The sequence below is a fragment of the Mesocricetus auratus genome, unplaced genomic scaffold (assembly GCF_017639785.1).
Source record: "Mesocricetus auratus isolate SY011 unplaced genomic scaffold, BCM_Maur_2.0 Super-Scaffold_6730, whole genome shotgun sequence".
In the NCBI taxonomy this organism is placed as follows: Eukaryota; Metazoa; Chordata; class Mammalia; order Rodentia; family Cricetidae; genus Mesocricetus; species Mesocricetus auratus.
Window position 1 is genome coordinate 87,525,450 of NW_024429184.1, and position 19,162 is coordinate 87,544,611.

Consider the following 19,162-nt stretch of genomic DNA (forward strand, 5'->3'; position numbering starts at 1 on the left):
TTATGTTGTTTTGTGTGTGTGTGTGTTATCTTAAGACAGCTCCAATTCAAATCATGAATATTTTCTCATGGGTTTACTCAATTTTTTATAGTTAAAAATTAATATCTAATTGAAATCAGTTCAAAATAAAGGTCACTTAGCTTCGGTTACCTTTCAGTGGGCTTTCTATCCTAAGTAGTACTGGTTAGGCAAAAGCAGCACAGAAGAGTTAAAATATTGCTCTCGTCATTTAGGACAACATTAATCTTAGTAATAGTATTGCTTTGTGGTCAACATTCAGTTCAGTAAGTACAGCATTTGATTGACCCTTTATCATCTCAGTTGTTCTGTGTTGGACATTGTACCTTCCCAAGCATTTCCTTATGTAAAGATATTAGAGGTTCTTTCCCACTTGTGGCTTCTTTATTTCCCATCTAATTTGCACAATAAATGATGCGTTTGAATATCAGATGACTAACCAGTAGTAAATCATAAGTATACCTGTTTCATCCTTTAAAAATTTATTTGCCGCTGGGCAGTGGTGGTGCACGCCTTTAGGAGGCAGGGACAGGCAGATCCTGAGGTCGAGGCCAGCCTGATCTACTGAGCAGTTTCAGGAAAGCCTCCAAAACTACAGAGAAACCTGGTCCCAAAAAAGAAAAAGGAGCCTGTAAATAAAATTTCGGAGAATCTGATGCCTTCTGGCCTCTGAGGGCACTGGCATTTCAGGCTTGCACATAGGGTTCCTTCCAGCCCTGACATTACAGCTTCCTCTGAGTGTGATGGAAAACTACTTTCCTTCACTCCCAAGTGTAAGGCTTTGAGTTCATTCCTGTATCAGCTATGAAAGAGTTGATTGTGGCTCATAGTTTGATGGTATCATCCATCATTACGAGAGTCAGCAGCAGGGGCATGAGGCCGCATCTAATCACCTTGTGCCCACAATCAAAATGCTAGTACTTCATTTTTTTTTCTTTTTTTTACACAGTTCAGAACCCCAGTCAATGGGAAGGTGCTTCTCACATTCAGGGTAGGTCTCTTCAGTCAAACCTCCCACAATGTCCTCACCAGCCTGTCCAGAAGTGTGCTCATACACATAAAATAAGTAAATCTTTAAAAGAAAAAAAGGCGGAAAACTAGCTAGGTAAACTCCAAACTCTGCATCTCCATGTCTGATGTCAAAACACTCTTAGGTCTCCAACTCCTTTCAGCTTTGTTGACTTGAAACACACTTTGTTCTTTTGGGCTGGTGGTAGTTAGCAGCTCTCCTCAGTAAGTATCCCATCACTCTGGCTTCTCTAACATCTTTGGTTCTCAAAGGCAATCCAGGCTTCACCTTCACAGCTTCATGCTTTAGGCCTCCATTCAGGGACACCCCTGACACCTGCCTGGCCTCAGCTGATTTCCTTAGGCATTGAAAGAAAGAGATTCCATAATTCCTTCTATGCTTAACTTCAAAACCACATGGCTGTTGGGTGGTGGTAGTGGCCCACCCCTTTAGTCCCAGCACTCAGGAGGCAGAGGCAATCAGATCTCTGTTAGTTTGAGGCCAGTCTGGTATATAAAGCAAGTTCCAGGACAGGCTCCAAAGCTACACAGAGAAACCCCATTCTCAAGAAGCCAAAAAAGAACCCAAAAAACCAATAAAAACAAAACAATGTGGCCAGAGCTGCCCAACTCTGCAGCTGCTGGGGATGGAACGTGGCCCTCTTATTCAAGTATATCTTCACAAGTTTTCTGGTTTTGGTTTCCTTCAATGCCTAAAACTTGACTGTTCTGGACCTGGGTCTGTAGACCAGGCTGACTACAAACTGGAGATTCACCAGCCTCTATTTGCCTTTCCAGTGCTAGGATTAAAGCTGTGCTCCATCACTGTCCTGCCTTGTCTTTAGTTCCTTTTCACAAGTTGGAAACTTTGCTGGGTGGATCTTGCCCCGAGGTCACCACTCCTTTTTTCCCATTTCTTTATCTGTTTATTCCTTGAACACAGGATTTAGATCCACTTCCTGGTGCTCCTTTTCTCAAAATTTCTACTTTATAATTTACCCTGCAGATTGCTCCTTTTCATTGTAAATCTTTGTTACCACTAGTAGCCACATGACAGAGTCTATACTAGGCTGTTTTGAGATTTCCTCTGCCAACGGAATTAATTAAAAACTCTTTAGCCTCAGGCAGACTCTTTGGACAAGGGCAGCCACTTTCTTCACCAAAATAAAACAAGAACAAAAATTCTGAAACCTCTTTTTTGTTTGGTTTTTGAGACATGTCCTGAACTCACTCTCGTAGACCAGGCTGGCCTGGAGCTCACAGATCTTCCTTCCTCTGTCTCCCAAGTGTGTGTCACCACCACCCGCTTCTCTGAAACGTCTTGACCAAGGCCCCCATGGTTCAAATTAACTCAGAATCACTGTCTTCCAAGGTTTTACTAATGTGTCCCATTAAGCAGCACTTAAAACATTCAATTGCTTTCCTAATCCATAGTCCCAAGGTCCATATACCTTAAAGTAAAAGCTTGATCAGTCCCATCACAACAATACCTCAGTTCCTGATTTTCTGTTGCTGTGGAGAGATTGTGACCACAGCAACTCTTATAATGGAAAAACATTTAATTGGGGTGGCTTACGTTTTCAGAGATTGAGTCCATTATCATCATGCTGTGACATGGCAGTGTGCAGGCAGTCATGGTGCTGGAAAAGCAGCTGAAAGCCCTCCATCTTGACATGCCAGCAACAGGAAGGACTCTGACTGGGTGTGGCTTGAGCATATATGAGATGGCAAACCCAACCTCCAGCTGATGATGTTTCCACACAGTTCAGCAGTCAGCCATAAAAATGGTACCTGGCTATCGAGGGGCCTGAGTGTGAAGACAGATGGCAGACCAGGAAGTACAGAGCCTGGTTGGCTCCTCATGTAAAGTGAAGTCCAGAAGATTTCTGGGAGCTTAGGCCATGTCCAACAAAGATGTATAGGGGCTGGAAGTGGTTTATCAGGCTGGGGTCTGTGAGGCCCAGGCCTGAGGAGAGTTCATGTACATTCACTAATACCACAAGATGCCATCTGGAGGGGTCTATAGTGCCAGACTGGTGCTTGGCTGCTGTCTTTCAGGTGGTGGTTGGTCCCTCAAATGTTTATCGGCTGGAATCTTGACTCCAATTGGGGGGTATTGAGAGGTTGCTGTTAAGAGGTTGGGCTTCATAGGAGGTGACTTTAGTAGATCTCCTAAAAGTAAATTAGCTCCTCTCAGAGTGACTTGTTATCATCATGACAGTCAACCTAGAGCTGAGATTCCTTTTTCTCTTCATATAACAAAAAGTGAATAAAGACATTGTCCATAAACATTTTCTAAATGATTACTGTTTTCAAAATTATCTCAAGTTGACAAGTTTATTTATTTAGTACATTTAATTACCATGCCTCTCTCCCTCTCTGCTTTTGTCAGCCCAATCTTCTCTCAGAGCATACTAAGGAAAACATAAGTTTGAATTCTGAGTTATAGTGTTGTAAATTTTAGAGGAGGCTGGAAGGTTTGTTGAAGTTTGTGACTTTTTAAAAAAATGTATCTTTATTTTATATGCATTTGTGTTTTGCTTACGTTACGTGTATGACTGTGTGAGGGTGTTAGGTTCCCTGGAACTGGAGTTAGACAATTGTGAGTCTTCTTGTGGGAGCTGGGAACTGAATCTAGGTCTTCTGGAAGGGCAGCCTATGCTCTTAACCACTGAGCCATCAATGAAATCAGTGACTTGTAAATCTTTCTCCTAAGACTGAAAAGCAGTTCTGCCCTGGGTGCTGTATGCATCCAGGATAGCTGAGCTTTTGACAGACACCTGTGCCCTCTAACTTGTCTTGTCTGAGTTTACTGGGCACATTCTAGGAATGAAAGTCATCATGTCTGGGTCAAGGTAGGCCAGAACTCAGTTCTCATTCCCGGCTTCAACAGAGGTCACTGGAGAAGCCCAGGCTGCTTTTCAGTTAGACACTGTGTGCACATCTGGGCTGAGTTGCTGAGTCCCTAACATACTTACCATGGTCACTACATGTGAAAGATGTAGGCCAAGAGGGTCATGGCTGATCTGCTGTGCTTCCTAGCCAAGCAAAGGGAGCTGATTCATGTGGGACTTGAACTCATCTTTTGTCAGGGTTGACAGCAAGCACCTTTGCCCATCTTGCTGGACTTTATGCCTAGTTTTTTCACACTAAGAGTTCATAAAATTATTTTGTTTTTTTAATATTTGTTAAGACTTGCTCTGTGGCATGGAATATAACCACTGTTAGAGATCCCACAGGCTGCTGATGAGAGGTGTGCTTGATGGAAGTCTGTTAAGTCAATTTGGTCTATGTTATAGTTTAAAGTTTCTTTACTGATTTTGCTTGGATAATATATGGAAACATTAACAGCAAGATACTGAAGTCATCCACTATTGTTCTATTAGGACCAGGTAACTTCTTATGCCTATTAGTGTTTATTGTATAAAACTGCAAGCCCTGATGTTCACTATATATAACTGTTAAATTTTTTCTTTTTTAAAAACTATTTATTCATGTATTTGATGTATTTGGGCACATTGTCTGCATGCACATCTGCACACCAGAAGAGGGCATCAGGCAGTTATGGGTTGCCATGTGGGTGCTGGGAATTGAATTAGGACCTTGGGAAGAACAGGAATGCTCTTAACCACTGGGCTATCTCTCCAGTTCCTCCATTACATTTTCTTAAGAATTGCTTGTTTTGGCTGGGTGGTGGTGGCACAGGCTTTTAATCCCAGCAGGGAGGTAGAGGCAGGCACATCTGACTTTGAGGCCAGTCTGACTTACTGGACAGTGAAAGTTACAGAGAAATTGGTTTAAAAAAAAAAAACTGTTCAGTTTAACAAGAAGCAGCCTTTACTCTTCCTACTTTTGCTTTGGGATCACTGTAATAGTTATCAGATCATTCTCCAGAAAAGTAGCTCTGATAGCAGCTGGACTGGAGTCTTGTAAGACTCTGTGTAAAATAAACAAAATAAACACATGGCTCCATTCCACCAGGCTTGTGATAATTTATTATAATAGAATAGGAAGTTAGTACAGTACTGATTTAAAAAGGGATACTTTTCAGATACTCTGCTTAGGTAATAAAGTTTTATTGTACAAAATTTACACTTACTGTATATAACTCTTGTAACAACTAAAACCTCTTTTCTTTGAGGTTTTTCTGTGAAACCCATTTCTAACATACCCCAAGGCAGCACAAATTTCTGTGTAGCACATAATCGACAGCTCATTTTATGATCTCTTTGGGATGATCAAAACAGAGCAGGAGGAAGTCCACTGCCAAAGAGGAGTCGCCAGGAGCTGGGGACCTTCCATGGCAAGGCAGATGCAGGGCTGTCACTCTGTAACACAACAGTAAGGTACTTTCATCTCCAATCTTGTCACTCACATCTCTCTTTTGGTCCTGACACTTGTAGCTTGTCTTCATTATTAGGAAAAATTAAAGCAACAAGTTTCCTACATCTGTACATAAAATAATTTTCTAAGTTTCATCTCAAATAAATGCCAGAACTACAGATAATAAAGTGTATTAAGTAAATCAAATTCAAAAGGTACATAGGGTGGGCATTGTGGTATACCACTGCAGTACCAGCGCTAGGAAGGTGGACACAGTCATAGATATAATTCGTATAGTTACATGAGATTGAGGCCAGCCTGGTCTACAAAGTGAGTTCCAGGACAGCCTCCAAAACAATACAGAGAAACCCTGTCTCAAAGAACCAAAAAGTAAATAATAAACAAATATATAAATAAAAATAAAAAAAATTTTAAAAATGGGGTGGGGGCGGTGGGTTGCTTAACATAAAATGACTTGCAGATTTAGGGGGAGGGGTTGAGACAAGTTCTCATCATGTAGCTCTGGCTGTCCTTGAACTATCTGTGTAGACAGGCTGGCCTCAAACTTAATCTGTCTGTCCCTGCCCGAATGCTGGGATTCAAGGTTTGCAAAATCCCTGGCCCATGATGCTTTGTAAGGTCTAAAGGCTCATTTCTCATTTCATTCTGTGTCAACTTGACACAGGCTAGTGTCACCAGAGGAAGGAGCCTCAGCTGAAGAAATGGAGATCCATTGGTAAGGCATCTTCTCAATTAAGTGATCAATGGGGGCAGGCCCAGCCTGTAGTGGGTGGGGCCATCCCTGGGCTGGAGGTCCTGGGTTCTTTAAGAAAGCAGACTGAGCAAGCCATGGATGTAAGCCAGTAAGCAGCACTCCTCCATGGCCTCTGCATCAGCTCTTACCTCCAGGATCTTGCCCTGTTTCAGTTTCTGTCCTGACTTCCTTCAGTAATGAACAGCAATGCTCAAGTGTAAGCTGAATAAATCCTCCCCAATTTGCTTTTTGGTCAAGGTCTTTTGTTGCAGCAATAGAAACCCTAACTAAGAGTATAGCATTCATTTCACCACAGGGAAAACTATGATAAGTTTAGCATATTCAATAGCCATGGTACTGATCATATGGTCACAGCAACACTTTACTTTCCTAAGTCACTGAACTGCACAGAATACTAGCTTATTAATATAAGAAGCTATCTGGGACAGGACATGAGGGCACATATTTTTAACCCAGTACTGGGAGGCAGAAGCAGGCGGATCTGAGTTCAAGGCCAGCTTGATCTACATAGCAAACTTCAGAAAAGCCAGAGATAGAAGAGAACCTTGTCTCAAAAACTAAACCAATCAAACAAATAAAACCACAAAACAAAAAGCTGCTGTCACAAATACAGTGACATAAAGTGAGCACGCTGAGGAATTAAGACTTTCCTGTTTGGAAATATGCCTTAATCAAGTGATGAGATAACAGGTTAGTTAACTACCTCACTTATATTTAAGTTTGGCTCAAACTAAACTTTATGTAAAGATGTGTATTTATTGTACACTTTCATCTCTTTAGTCTACTTACACATAAAATCAAGTTAATACACAGAGAACAACTCAGATCAGACTTACAGATGGTTTGAGTATTTGAATCCATTCATTAAGATACTCCACAAGGCTGACAGCATCTGGGATATTGTCCCCTTCTGAAACAAACTTCAGCAGAACTGCCATTTGGATCTCTTTAGAACAGCTACAAGAAATAAAAAGAACAATTCATCAGGGTTTTCTCTTGATATAAGGTGCTTATCGCCGTGTGTGTGTGAATCTTTATAGGTAAGTTAACCTGCCTCATGTCAGAAAAAAAACATCACACCCTAAGAAAGATTTTTTTAGCTCCTATTGTCCCATATATATTCTGCTTCCCAGGAGCCTAGGGAGCATGCAAGTGTGTGACTCATTCCCTTCCTCAGGAAAAACCATTCTTAGCTACTTATACAGGAGACACATCCCGATCTACTTCAAAAGTCTACTTTGAGAGTGGTTCTCAGAGGCAGAGACTCATTTTATTTGATATTTTATTATCACTCAGGTTGTGTTTAAGACAGGGACTTGGCCAGGCAGTGGTGGCATACACTTTTAATCCCAGCACTCAGGAGGCAGCGGCAGGTGGATCTCTCTGAGTTCCAGGTCAGCTTGGTCTACAAATCAAGTTCCTAGAGAGCCAGAGCTGTTACACAGAGAAACCCTGTCTTGGAGGCCGAGGGGAAGGAGGGCATGGACGGACAGGTGCTTGTGTGGCAGACTGGTCTTAAACTTGCTATACAGCTGAGGCTGACTTTAGTTCTTGATCCTCTTGACTCTACGTCCCAAGTGCTGGGATTATAGTGTGAAACACCAGCCTTGGCTCCATTCTTAATCATCTAGAGCAGTGAAGGAAAACTGGAAGAATATGGAATAGTAAGTTAGTCCTTCTTATAGATACTTCTTTTCAAGACAAGGTTTCTCTATGTAGTTATCTGTCCTGGAACTCACTCTGTAGACCAGACTGGCCTTGAACTCGGAGATCACCTGCCCCACCACTGTCCAGCTTGCAGATTTTTTAAAAACTGTCTCCATCTTATTCATGAATCACCTGGAATCATAGGAACAAGAACAGAATGTCAGGATTCGAACTCTAGCTGTCTCAGCAGATGTGTTAGTAAAGTTACTTCTGAGTTCTACTGCTCCTCATCTGAAAGAGGGTTAAGAGCCTCCCTCACAGAGGCACACACTGCAGTCCTAGCGCTATGGAGACTGAGGCAGGAAGGCTGCTAGATTGGGTCAGCCTAGGACATGTGAGCTCATGCTCAGAAACAAAATGAAACAAAAAACAGCAGAGAAAGAGAGATGGTGATTGAGACTGACTGGCCAACCAAGAAATGTGGCCTTGTGAAGTCTCATCCTGCATGTGGGTCCAAGGGCAACTAGGGCTACACATACTTACTGTCTGTTAAGCAGACAGTGAGACACAAGCAGACAAACTTACCTTTCATCATAGAGTGTTTTTGTGATTCCACCTCCAGGAATGCGGATACAAATTTCAGAATCACTCATTTCAGGAATGCATGGACTTTTTTCCATTTCTAGCCAGTTAAGGCTCTTAATTTTATTTTGAACACTCTTTTGCATAGAAGGTGTAAGCAGGTACCGGAAGGGAGTACTAGATAAATCATAATATTATGTTTTTAAAAAAAATTACAAATACCAGAGAAACCCATCTCAAAAAAAAAAAAAACAAAAAAAAACCCAACTACGCAAACAAGTCAGATCTTAGAGTAATAATAAGAGCAGTCCAATATACTGCTTTATAAAGTTTGTGATAAAGTATAACAGCTTCTATTTCTGGTAAATTTTGTCTTATTTATATTTAAGAACGCACTCTGGGGGCTGGGGATTTTGTTCAGTGTTTGGTGTGTACATGGCTCTGTGTTTGATTTCCAGCACAATCATAACACACATACACACACACTCTATATATATGCATCATATCTACACAACCTGATTTGATCAACAATATGTGTACACCTCCTCACCCCGTAGAAACACATTAATTTACTGGCATACTAGGGTACGAAAAGGATTTCTGCAAATACAAATGGTTGCATACAGAGAAATAAATAATAATGTTGGTTTAATCTAGTTAATTTAGAGTCTGGGAGTATAGCTCACTCAGAGATAGAGTGCTTCTATGCATGAGACCTTGGTTTGACCCTTGTGCCATAAAAAGTTATCTTCCTTATACCCAGCAGTATTAGCCTCAGAAAAGCTAAAGGATCTAGCCTTCTCTTGCCTTTCATTTCCTTGTTTCTAAATTCCAGTTAGGAAAGGATATAACTGGCCTTTAAATTTTTAATAAACAAGCCAAATGGTGATGGTACCACCACCTAAGAGGCAGAGGCAGGCAAATGTAGTGGCATCTTGTTTCTATGAGTTCGAGGCCAGTGAGAGCTGTTAAACAGAAAACCCTGTCTCAAACACCACAAATGGCCACAGTATAAACTGTAACAAAGGCAAGAACATACCTGCGAAGCTGTGCATCATTACGCTGATATGAGTGGCTGCTCGAAAGAACAATAACCCTGGCACAGCCGCTGCTTTTCACCCAGGCCAGCAGTGCTTCACAGAATGACTTGGATTTATACTTCGTATGCCATTGAGATAGAAGAAAGAAAATATGAACATGAGATATGAATATAAAACTAACCTATGTAACCATTTATGTATCAGCTTCATGTAATGATGAGTGATAGGATTTACTGCCACTAAAATGATCGGTACCATCAAATTCACTTCTTTTAAACTGAAAATGAAGGGCAAAGATCAAGGATTTAATATATCTTTATAAACATAAAATAAAGTGTGAAGAATGTAGACCTCTATCCTTAGGAAAATTTCTCTTCTCTTTATTTAATCTATCGTACTTAATAACCAACTACATAGTGATCTATGAGGTATTATTAGAAATTTCATTGTTCTATGATCACAAGGAAATAATCAGATGAACGCAAGGGAATGAATATCTGGTTTGATTTCTCAAAGGAAAACAAAAACACACACACATCCCAGACAAACAAATATAAAAGCAGTATCATGGAAAAAGACATAAACAAACGTAGCATTAGTGGTGCAATGGTGCACTTAAATAACAATGTCACAGAGAAAGAGAATGAGCAGGCCACTGTGAGGCACAGGTGGACCTCACACAAAACACTGAGGAAAGGAAGCTAGACATAAAGAAACATCTTCTCTAGGAGCCAGCCACCTCTATAATAATGATTTACCTTATCACTACCTGTTCTTGGATGGCTGATAATGTTCTATTTCTTCACTGGAAGAATTTTTATTTGTACTCTTTGCCACATACATTTAGGTAAAAAAATTAGAAACTACAGTTAACTTTTCCATTGAATTTTTTTGCTTGGAGGGTAGGGGGAAGATATGTGTAGTTCTGGCTGTTCTGGATCTCACTTTGTAGACGGGGTGACCTTCAACAAAGAGATCCACCTGCCTCTGCCTCCTGAGTGTTGTGTGTGCACTGCTACTACAGCCAGGCCCTCCAGTAAACTCTTAACAGGGCATAATAGTGCACATCAGTGAGGCTGAATCAACTACATAACAGACTCTGGTTTCCAAAAACAAAACAAGAACCTTCTTATTTTGACCTCCTGAACAGACAATAAATAATCCAGTCAACAAATGTTTACTAAATTTCTCTGTGTGGAAAGCACTATCCTAGGAGCTGGGTAGGGCAGTGAGTGTCATGATGTCACTCTTATTCACTCTCCACCAGTGAGGTAGTAAGTATATGTGATGGCAGGTAATGAGGACTTCTGAAGAGAGCATAGGATGAGCAGACATGACGTGGGCTGGGAAGGCAAGCAAACACTAAAGAGAAGGGAGTCTTTAGCAGGAAAGCATTTCAGGTAGCGAAACAGACTCTGAGATGGAGTGAATTTAGTGTCTGAACACCACCATAAGCACCAGTGTGGCTGAAGGTTGGATATGCAGAGCAGCTAATGACAGAACTCTCTGCAATCATGGCAATGTTTCCTTTTGGGGGCGGGGGTGGGCAGGGAGTTAGAGGCAGGGTTTCTCTGTATCTTTGGAGCCTTGTCCTGGAACTCACTGTAGACCAGGCTGGACTAAAACTCACAGAGATCTGCCTATTTCTGCCTGTAGAGGGATTAAAGTCGTGAGCCACCACTGTCCGGTATGACAATGTTATGGCATTCTCTTGCTTTGTGAACCTACATAGAATATACAGATAGATACACAGAACTAGAGATTGTTTTATCAGATGGCCAGGCACAGAGTTTCATAGGTCCTGGTGAAGGACTGTGGATTCATTTTGAGAGATGGGAAGCCCCTGGGGATTTTAAGGAGGAAGAGAAGTTATTTGACTTGGTTTAGATAATCACTGGTATTATAGTTGGAAAACAAACTAAGTGTTTATGGAAGGGCTGGGGGAAGAGTAAAACAGGAGCTTGAGTGATGACAGTAACTTTGTATAATTGAGCTGTGGTGGCTAGAGCATGTTTTGATAAATGATCCATATACCAACATTTTTCTGCAGAGCTACCCGAATTGGGAATGTATTAAAACTCATGATATAAGACACAATTCCTTCCAATATAAAAAGGAAACGATAGTAACACACCAGAAATACTATGAAATTTTTAACAAATCAGACCTTCCCTAAGAATACATAACAATACAGGAGGAATAATTGTCTTGGCTTTTAATGCCACTTTGACTTTGTGTTTTGTTGCTATACTCTAATGAATTTTATAAAGTAAATATACCAACCTTAATGAAAATGGATCTTAACTGAAGCACCACTAGCTTCCTTGATGGTAATGCATATACTACAAAGATGAGAAGAAAAAGGGAGTCACAGGACAGGCTACACTGAAGTAGTTGCTCAGTTGAAATCATTAGTATGATAAGTAATAGTTAAATTACAATAGCTTCTGCACTTAATTTTTTTTTTTTTTTTGATTTTTCAAGACAAGGTTTTCTCTGTGGCTTTGGAGGTTGTCCTGGAACTAGCTCTTGTAGACCAGGCTGGCCTCGAACTCACAGAGATCCGCCTGCCTCTGCCTCCCGAGTGCTGGGATTAAAGGCATGCGCCACCACCAGTAGGCTCACTTAAATATTTCAACAGGCTTTAGGGGTGATGTACAAGTGTGAAGATCAGAGTTCGGATCCTTAGAACCCACATGTGATGGTTAACATCGTCAGACTCCATCTGGAACCAACTAAAACACACTTGTGAAGGATTTTCTTTTGGGAAGATCCTCCCTAAATCCGGGCAGCACCTTCTGGTGGCAGCTCATGGACAACAACTTGGAAAAAGGAAGTGCTTGCTTTTTGCATGCTTGCCTTCACTCTAGCTGGCAAGTTCACCTATTCTGTTGCTGAGGCAATCTTTTGCTGGTAATAGAACTTATTTCTCTGCCAGGCAGTGGTGGCACACATCCTTAATCCCAGAACCTGGGAGGCAAAGGCAGATGGATCTCTGTGAGTTCCAGGGCAGCCAGGGCTACAAAGAGAAACGCTGTCTCAAAAAACAAACAACAACTACAACAAAAACAAAAAGAACCTACTTCTTCAGGACGCCAACATGGACTGAAGACCAGCTGAAGTGTCTAACTTCACTGACTGAATAATTTCTGGATTCTTGGCCTTTTCTTCAAGGTTCAGCCATTTTTGGACCAGCCAGACCCCAGACCCTAGTCAGCCACTGTCCGTCCGTCCGTCCGTCCATCCGTCCACCCACCCACCCACGTATTCTATTTACATGTGTGGGTTTTTTTGTTTTTCAACACAGGGTTTCTCTGTGACTTTGGAACACACATATTTTATCAGTTCTGTTGCTCTAGAAAACCCTGACTGATAAACCATGCATTTATACAGTCATGGTGGATGTGGTGGCTCACCTGTAATCCCACCTCTCAGAAGGTAAAGACAAGGGATCCTAGAAGCAAGCTGGCTAGCCAGACTAGCTATATCATGGGACTCTGGGTTTACTTGACTGTGCCTCAATGAATAAAATGAAGAGTAATCAAAACACACACAAAAATACAAGTTCTTAGCTCTACAATCTTTCTTTCTTTTTTGGTTTTTACGAGACAGGGTTTCTCTGTATTGTTTTCCAGGCTGTCAGTCCAGCCCAGCCTCGAACTCCCAGAGATCTGCCTGCCTCTGCCTCCTGAGTGCTGGGATTAAAGGCATGCGCCACCACTGCCCGGCTTCTACAACCTTTCTTTAGCTCGTTCCTTTAGGTCTTGAATTCTGTTCAAGCAATCACCCTGTCTCACCCTACTGTGTAGCTGGAGTATAGGAGTAATGCCACCAAGTTTGGTTTATAATCTATTTCTTTTAATTCTTTAAGTTAAAAAACTTGCTGGATATAGTGGTGCATGCCTTTAATCCTAGCACTCAGGAGGCAAAGGCAGGTGGATCTCTGTGAATTCAAGGACAGCCTGGTCTACAAAGCAAGTTCTAGGACAATCAGGGTCTCACAAAAACAAAACAAAAAATCCTTACATAGTATATGATTTTTTTAGTTGTGTACGTATACACACACACACACACACACACACACACACACACACACACACACACACCAACCCATGAATGCCAGAAGACGATGAAGATGTCAGATACTCCAGAGCTGGAGTTACAGGTAGTTCTGACCAGCCTGGTGTGGGTGCTGGGAACTACATTCAGGTCTCTGGAAGAGCAGCAACTATTTCTTACCACTGAGCATCTCTCCAGCCTCTAATTAATGTTTCAGGTTAGCAGAGTAGTGAGTTTCACCATAGCTAAGTGTCTATGTACTTTGTTTCTTAGCATCTATTCCTAATTTAAAGGAACTCAAGCTGTACACAATCATTCACAGGAGGCCCAGGAGTTCCAAAGAAGCCTGTGCTATACAGTGAGAGTCTATCAAATAGCTAAATACTGTACACAGAAAAAAATCCCATAGACGTACCTTCAGTATTTATACTGAGTTCTTTTGAATCTTCTTCTTCAGTTGCATAAGGATTGTTTCCAACCATTGGCACCAGGCAATCGGTATAGAAATAACCAATCTTAGACATGTTCAGTGTAGAAATAATCAGATCGATTGCAAGCTGGCCAACATTTCCAACAGATACTGCCGGCTGAAATAAAAAAGACATGCTCTATGAATCACCAAAATTAGCAGCACTTTGAAGTTTAGATAGCAAAAGTACTAGATGCTTATGCTTAGGCACACATTCTATTAAGGAGTGGTTTATTCGTGATAAGCAGTAAAACATTTGGTAGTAAGTGTTATGGAAGAATGCAGTGTATGTGTGCCCGCTATTTTAAGTAATCAAGGAAAGGCTTACTTTAGGTGACAAATGACCACAGCCTGAAAATGGTAAAGTGGAGAGCCACAGTTGATAACAGTTTTCTTTTCTTTTTTCTTTTTTTCTTTTCTTTTTTGGTTTTTCGAGACAGGGTTTCTCTGTGTAGCTTTGCAGCCTGTCCTGGAACTTGCTCTGTACACCAGGGTGGCCTCGAACTCACAGAGATCTGCCTGCCTCTGCCTCCCACCACCAGGTTTAAAATTTAAAAACATTTTAAAATGGTGTGTCTGACTGTGGGTACATGCACATATAAGTGTGGGTACCCTAGGGAGCCCAAAGAGTGTCTGGGACCCTGCAGATGGAGTTATAGGCCATTGTGAGCTTTTAACAACTCCATTCTCTGAAAGAACCTTACAGGTTCTAATTACTGAGCCATTTCTCTAGCCCCTTCCCCTCAATTTTTGTTGTTCTTGTTGGTCTGTTTATTTATTGGGGCAAAGTCTCCTTTAGGATGTTCTGTGGACGCCTTCCAACCGCACCCTTGCAGTATTGGGAATACAGGCCTGTTCAAACCACTCCCAGACTTCCTCCGGTCCATGATCTCAAGTCTTTTTTGCATCTTTTTCAAACGTCTGCCTTCTTATTTATTGCTCTTACGGATGCACATGCGTTTCTAACTACCTTGTAAACTTTAATGACAAGTAACAGAATGTTCATCAAAAACGATGACTAAACAAGGGCAATTCTACAAGTGCCCGTTAGCTACGATCAGTTAAGGTAACTGATGGCCCAGATCAGTCTGACCCAAGCTACCTGAAAAGAGACTTTTCACGGATAAAGCTTAAGGATTTCCCCCGCCCGACTCACGCGCCATGTATCTGCAATCTACAAACATCACAGCTGATAGGCAATGAAGGCTACAGATGGTAGGCAAGCCCTGACGGCGCCGACAACGGTGCTAATTTGGACGGTCGCCTCCAGCCAGAACCTCCAGAAGTGGAAACATGAGCCCGGTTCTCCTAAGGCCAGGTAGCGTTTCCCGGGTCGGGATGGCGATAGTGCTAAACTCAAGTGGAGACTCACCATCAGGAGTGTGAAGTCCGTTAGATCGGGGATCGACTCCCCGCAGGGAACGAACATGACTGCAGTGGGCGGGAGAAAAGCACCAACACGGACCGGTCGATGGAGATCTCCCCAGTAGCAGAAGGCGGAACACGTGACCGACCGGGGTCCTTCGGGTCCTTCGGGCGGCCGGCGCTCTGCCTGATCGCAGCGCGGAAAGAGGCCTCAAGCGCGCGGCGAGCGGCGCTTCTCGGAGCGTAGGTAGGGGACCGACGGCCGAAGAAGTGGCGACCCCGTGAGGTGGTGGTGGAGGGAATCTCTGAGAAGGCGGCGCGGCGGACGGCGCCGATCAGGCAACTCGGAGGACCGCCCCGGCGACTGTCCGTCCGCACGGTTTGAAAACAGTTCCGTTGTCCCGCCGCCGCAGCCGGGTTCCCGCCCTGCCGGGTCTGACGCGACCGCGCCGCCGCGGCGCTTTGTGCTCCGCCCGCCACTGATGCTGCGTGTTCGGGACGACGAGCTCCGCGGTTGCAGCGTGTGAGGCGGCCGCGAGGCGCTAGCGTCGGCATGTCGCTGCCTCCGGAGAAAGCCTCGGAGCTGAAGCAGCTCATCCACCAGCAGCTGAGCAAGGTGAGGAGCGCGGGCGGAGCGGCCCCGAGCTTAGCCCCGGGCAAGCATCGGCCCGGGGGGAGACTCGCAGGGAGCGCTCAGGGCTCTGCCGCCGGTGAGTGGAACGGCTGTGACACGGAGGCGATCGCTGGTGGCTTCCTCCAGCTCACGTAGAAGTAGTCCGAGGAGAGATGTCAGGGTTACTTTAAGCCAGGAACCCCAGTCTGCAGTACGGAGTAGTGGGGGACACGGCACCCGAATGACTGACGACGAACGCATTGACCCCACTTGGGGCTTCGGGGAGAAAGAAGCGCGAGTTTGAACCGGCGGCGCTCGGCTGCTGCCTGTCAGCTGAAGTAATAATGCCTCTTTTATGGTGTGTTCGTGCGCCCGGGTGTGTGCCGAGCCGCTGGCTTCTTTTGTCGAATCCTCGAAAACAGACTCGCTTTTCCAGCGTTTAGGCAAGGAAATAGACTTGACTAATAAGTTTAGAGTTGAATAAGCGGAAAGCTGGAACAATTTACTTTTGGTTCTGCCTTCTTCTATGTCTGTGTTCTTTTGGTATTCTCCACTCCCTCTCTTAGATTTGTTTTCGTTGAATTATTTGTGGGCAACCAGCAATAAAGGTAGTTAGTTAGTTGATGACCAGTTCAGATTGCTTCTACTGTTTTGCTTAAAACAAAAAAAAAATTCCTTCCACCTCTTTGGCATTGGGCATTTGCCGTTAGTTTTTGAAGCTGAAAACTCTAGAAGTGGTGTCTCATTGCTTTGTAATGTTGTAAATTGTAATGTTCGTTTTCTCCACAGATGGATGTCCATGGCAGAATAAGAGAAATTCTTGCCGAGACTATACGAGAAGAATTGGCGCCTGATCAACAACATTTATCAACAGAAGATCTGATCAAAGCTCTTAGACGTCGAGGAATCATTGATGATGTAATGAAAGAACTTAATTTTGTGACTGTGAGTAATTTTCTAGGTAAACAAATTGAAAGAGTGAATATTTGCTTGTGTCTAAATTTATAGGGTCCATACTTGGGGCTCCTCTTTTGTAAAACCACTGTAAGTTCATTCTGGCTAGTAATAGCCATTTTGCTTAGCGTTTTGGTTGTGTCATCTGTTCCCCCCCCCCAGTGTTTCTCCGTGTCCTGGCTGTCCCAGAACTCGATCCATAGGCCAGACTTGTTTTATGTGTATGGTGGTTTTGCCTGCGTGTGACTTTGTTTACCACTTGCATGCCTGGTTCCCATGGTTTGCAAGGGCTTCGATCCCGTGTAAGTGGAGTGAATCACCATCAGGGTGTTGGGAATTGAACCCAGGTCCTCTGCAAGAGCAACAGGTGCTCTAAACCTGCTGAGTCACCTCTACAGCTCCTATAATATCCTTTTCTCTGGTCTTTTTGTTGTTGTTGTTGCTTTCCTTTCCATTTCCCTTTTCCTTTCCCTCCCCTTTTCCTTCTCCTTTCCCTTTCCCTTTCCCTTCTCCCTTTCCTTCTCCTTTTGCTTTTCCTTTCCCTTTCTCTTTTCCTGACAGAGTTTCTTTGACTTGCTCTGTGGATCACGCTGGCCTTGAACTCAAGAGATCCTGATCCTGCCTGTTTCTACCTTCTGTGCTGGATTGAAGGCATGTGCCACCACTTTGGCCGGGCTCCTTTTCTGTGGTTTTCGGTTGGCCCCACCATGAGTTAGCAGATAGTGCTGATTAGATGGAAGGTGTACACTATCTTTCTTTCTCTGAAGTGCCAGAAACTCCTGTTACCCTGTAGAGCTGTCATTTAGTTAGTTAGGCCTGTTTTTAAAGCAAATACACTTAGAAAATTCCTTAAGAATTGACTTCGTAAACCCTTCAGATCTCCGTACAAATAGGTCAGTAGTGGGCTGTCTCCTGGTACACTCAGTAAGTAGGCCTTACTTTGAAAATGAGGCGATAATGAAGAACTGTGACCTCAATATAGGAATACTCTATTAAAAATAGGATGGACTCCTGTACCCTAGAGAACTGAGTACTTTAATATATTATCATCTTTTGGGTTTTGAGGGTTGTTATAAAAACTGACCTATTAGCAGCCTCTGCTTCATGCATGTTACTTTTTATGTTTTTGTTTTGTTATTTTTGTTCTGTTTTTCAAGACAAGGTTTCTCTGTAATTCTGGCTGTCCTTGAACTTGTACTGCAGACCTGGCTGACTTTGAACTCCAGAGATTCTCCTGCCTTTGCCTTTTAAGTCCTGGAGTTAAAGGTGTGTGCCACCAGTAGGTGGCCAAGTGTTACTTTTTAAAAATCAGTTCATGGTGGAGTGCTTTGTTGTTGCTGGTTTTTTGTTGTTGTTGTTGTTGTTTTGAGACAGGGTCTCACTATACAGCTCTGGCTGTCCTGAAACCTACTATGTAGACAAGGCTGGCATTGAACTCACAGAGATCCACCTACTGCTCTGCCTCTTTAGTGCAGGCACATGCCTCTATCCCCAGAAGCCAAATGTTAATTTAGGGTTTAAAGGAAGGTTAGCCATGTTTAAGGTAGGTATAGGTTTCCTTTTAAGGCCAGGCTCAGTGGTGCATACCTTTAGTTCCAGGACTTGGGAGGTGGACAGACAGATCTCAGTGAATTGGAGGCCAGTCTGATCTGCATAGCAACCTCCAGGACGGCCAGGGCTATATAGAAAAACCCAGTCTCAAACAACAACAACAACAAAAACTTTAAGGAAAAAATTGTGGATGGCAAGAATTAAAGCCAATTGAATCCCTTCATATTAGCTTTTACCAGTTCAATCTCTTATGCAGCTGTTTATTTTCATCTTATTAAGCTAGGAAAATAAAGCCTTTGGTTTGTTTTCAATCCACATTATCTATCTATCTATCTATCTATCTATCTATCTATCTATCTATCTATCTATCAATCTATCTATCGATCTATGCTTTAGGGGGCAGTCTGACCTAATCTCTTGCTCTACTTTTTAAAAACGTTTTTATTGATTCTTTGGGGGTTCCATATCATATACCATAATTTTGTTCACCTCCTGGTACCCCCATATCCCTGCTCATCCCTGCTGCAACACTCCCCCCCCCCCCAAGAAAACAAAACAAGGTAAGCAAGCAAGCAAAAGCAACAACAACAACAAAACCCAATAACCCAAAACAGAACAAAAACCACAGCAGGAACAGAAAATCTCTGCTTTTCCCTCCCTCCTACTTCTCCATCACCTCTTCGTCCGTCCTGATGGCACTGGGGGCTTTGGTGGGTCCTGTTGCACACCCCTTTCTCCCACCAGCTTGACTGGCAAAT

General features: G+C 42.9%; 2 protein-coding genes across 5 annotated transcripts in view; one reads left to right on the top strand and one right to left on the bottom strand.

Moving 5' to 3' along the window:
- Positions 1–4,994: 4,994 nt before the first annotated feature.
- Psmg2 (proteasome assembly chaperone 2) lies at positions 4,995–15,556 on the bottom strand. The gene is made up of 7 exons (XM_005074637.4): positions 15,294–15,556; positions 13,868–14,039; positions 11,677–11,735; positions 9,393–9,511; positions 8,357–8,530; positions 6,961–7,081; positions 4,995–5,354 (listed from the first exon to the last, which is right to left on the bottom strand). The coding sequence occupies exons 1-7, from the start codon at positions 15,348–15,350 to the stop codon at positions 5,265–5,267; spliced, it is 792 nt and encodes a 263-aa protein (XP_005074694.1). The 5' UTR covers positions 15,351–15,556; the 3' UTR covers positions 4,995–5,264.
- Positions 15,557–15,702: 146 nt separating this feature from the next.
- The window catches only part of Cep76 (centrosomal protein 76), a 31,513-nt gene continuing 28,053 nt past the window's right edge, over positions 15,703–19,162 (top strand). For 2 of the 4 annotated variants that reach the window (XM_040741665.1, XM_005074638.4), the window contains exons 1-2: positions 15,703–15,902; positions 16,689–16,844. In XM_040741665.1, the coding sequence (XP_040597599.1) occupies positions 15,840–15,902; positions 16,689–16,844 (219 nt within the window). In that variant the 5' untranslated portion in view covers positions 15,703–15,839. The other 2 variants (XM_040741666.1, XM_040741667.1) reach the window with 2 other exon arrangements.

Bases quoted from the DNA above. Each gene is read 5' to 3' on its own strand.
- Psmg2 (XM_005074637.4), bottom strand. From the start codon at position 15,350: ATGTTCGTTCCCTGCGGGGAGTCGATCCCCGATCTAACGGACTTCACA. The intron at 9,512-11,676 runs GTTGGTATATTT...TGGCATACGAAG, and splicing joins TAAGATCCATTTTCATTAAG to TATAAATCCAAGTCATTCTG. The intron at 5,355-6,960 runs GTAAGTCTGATC...GTTGTGTTACAG, and splicing joins TTCAAATACTCAAACCATCT to AGTGACAGCCCTGCATCTGC.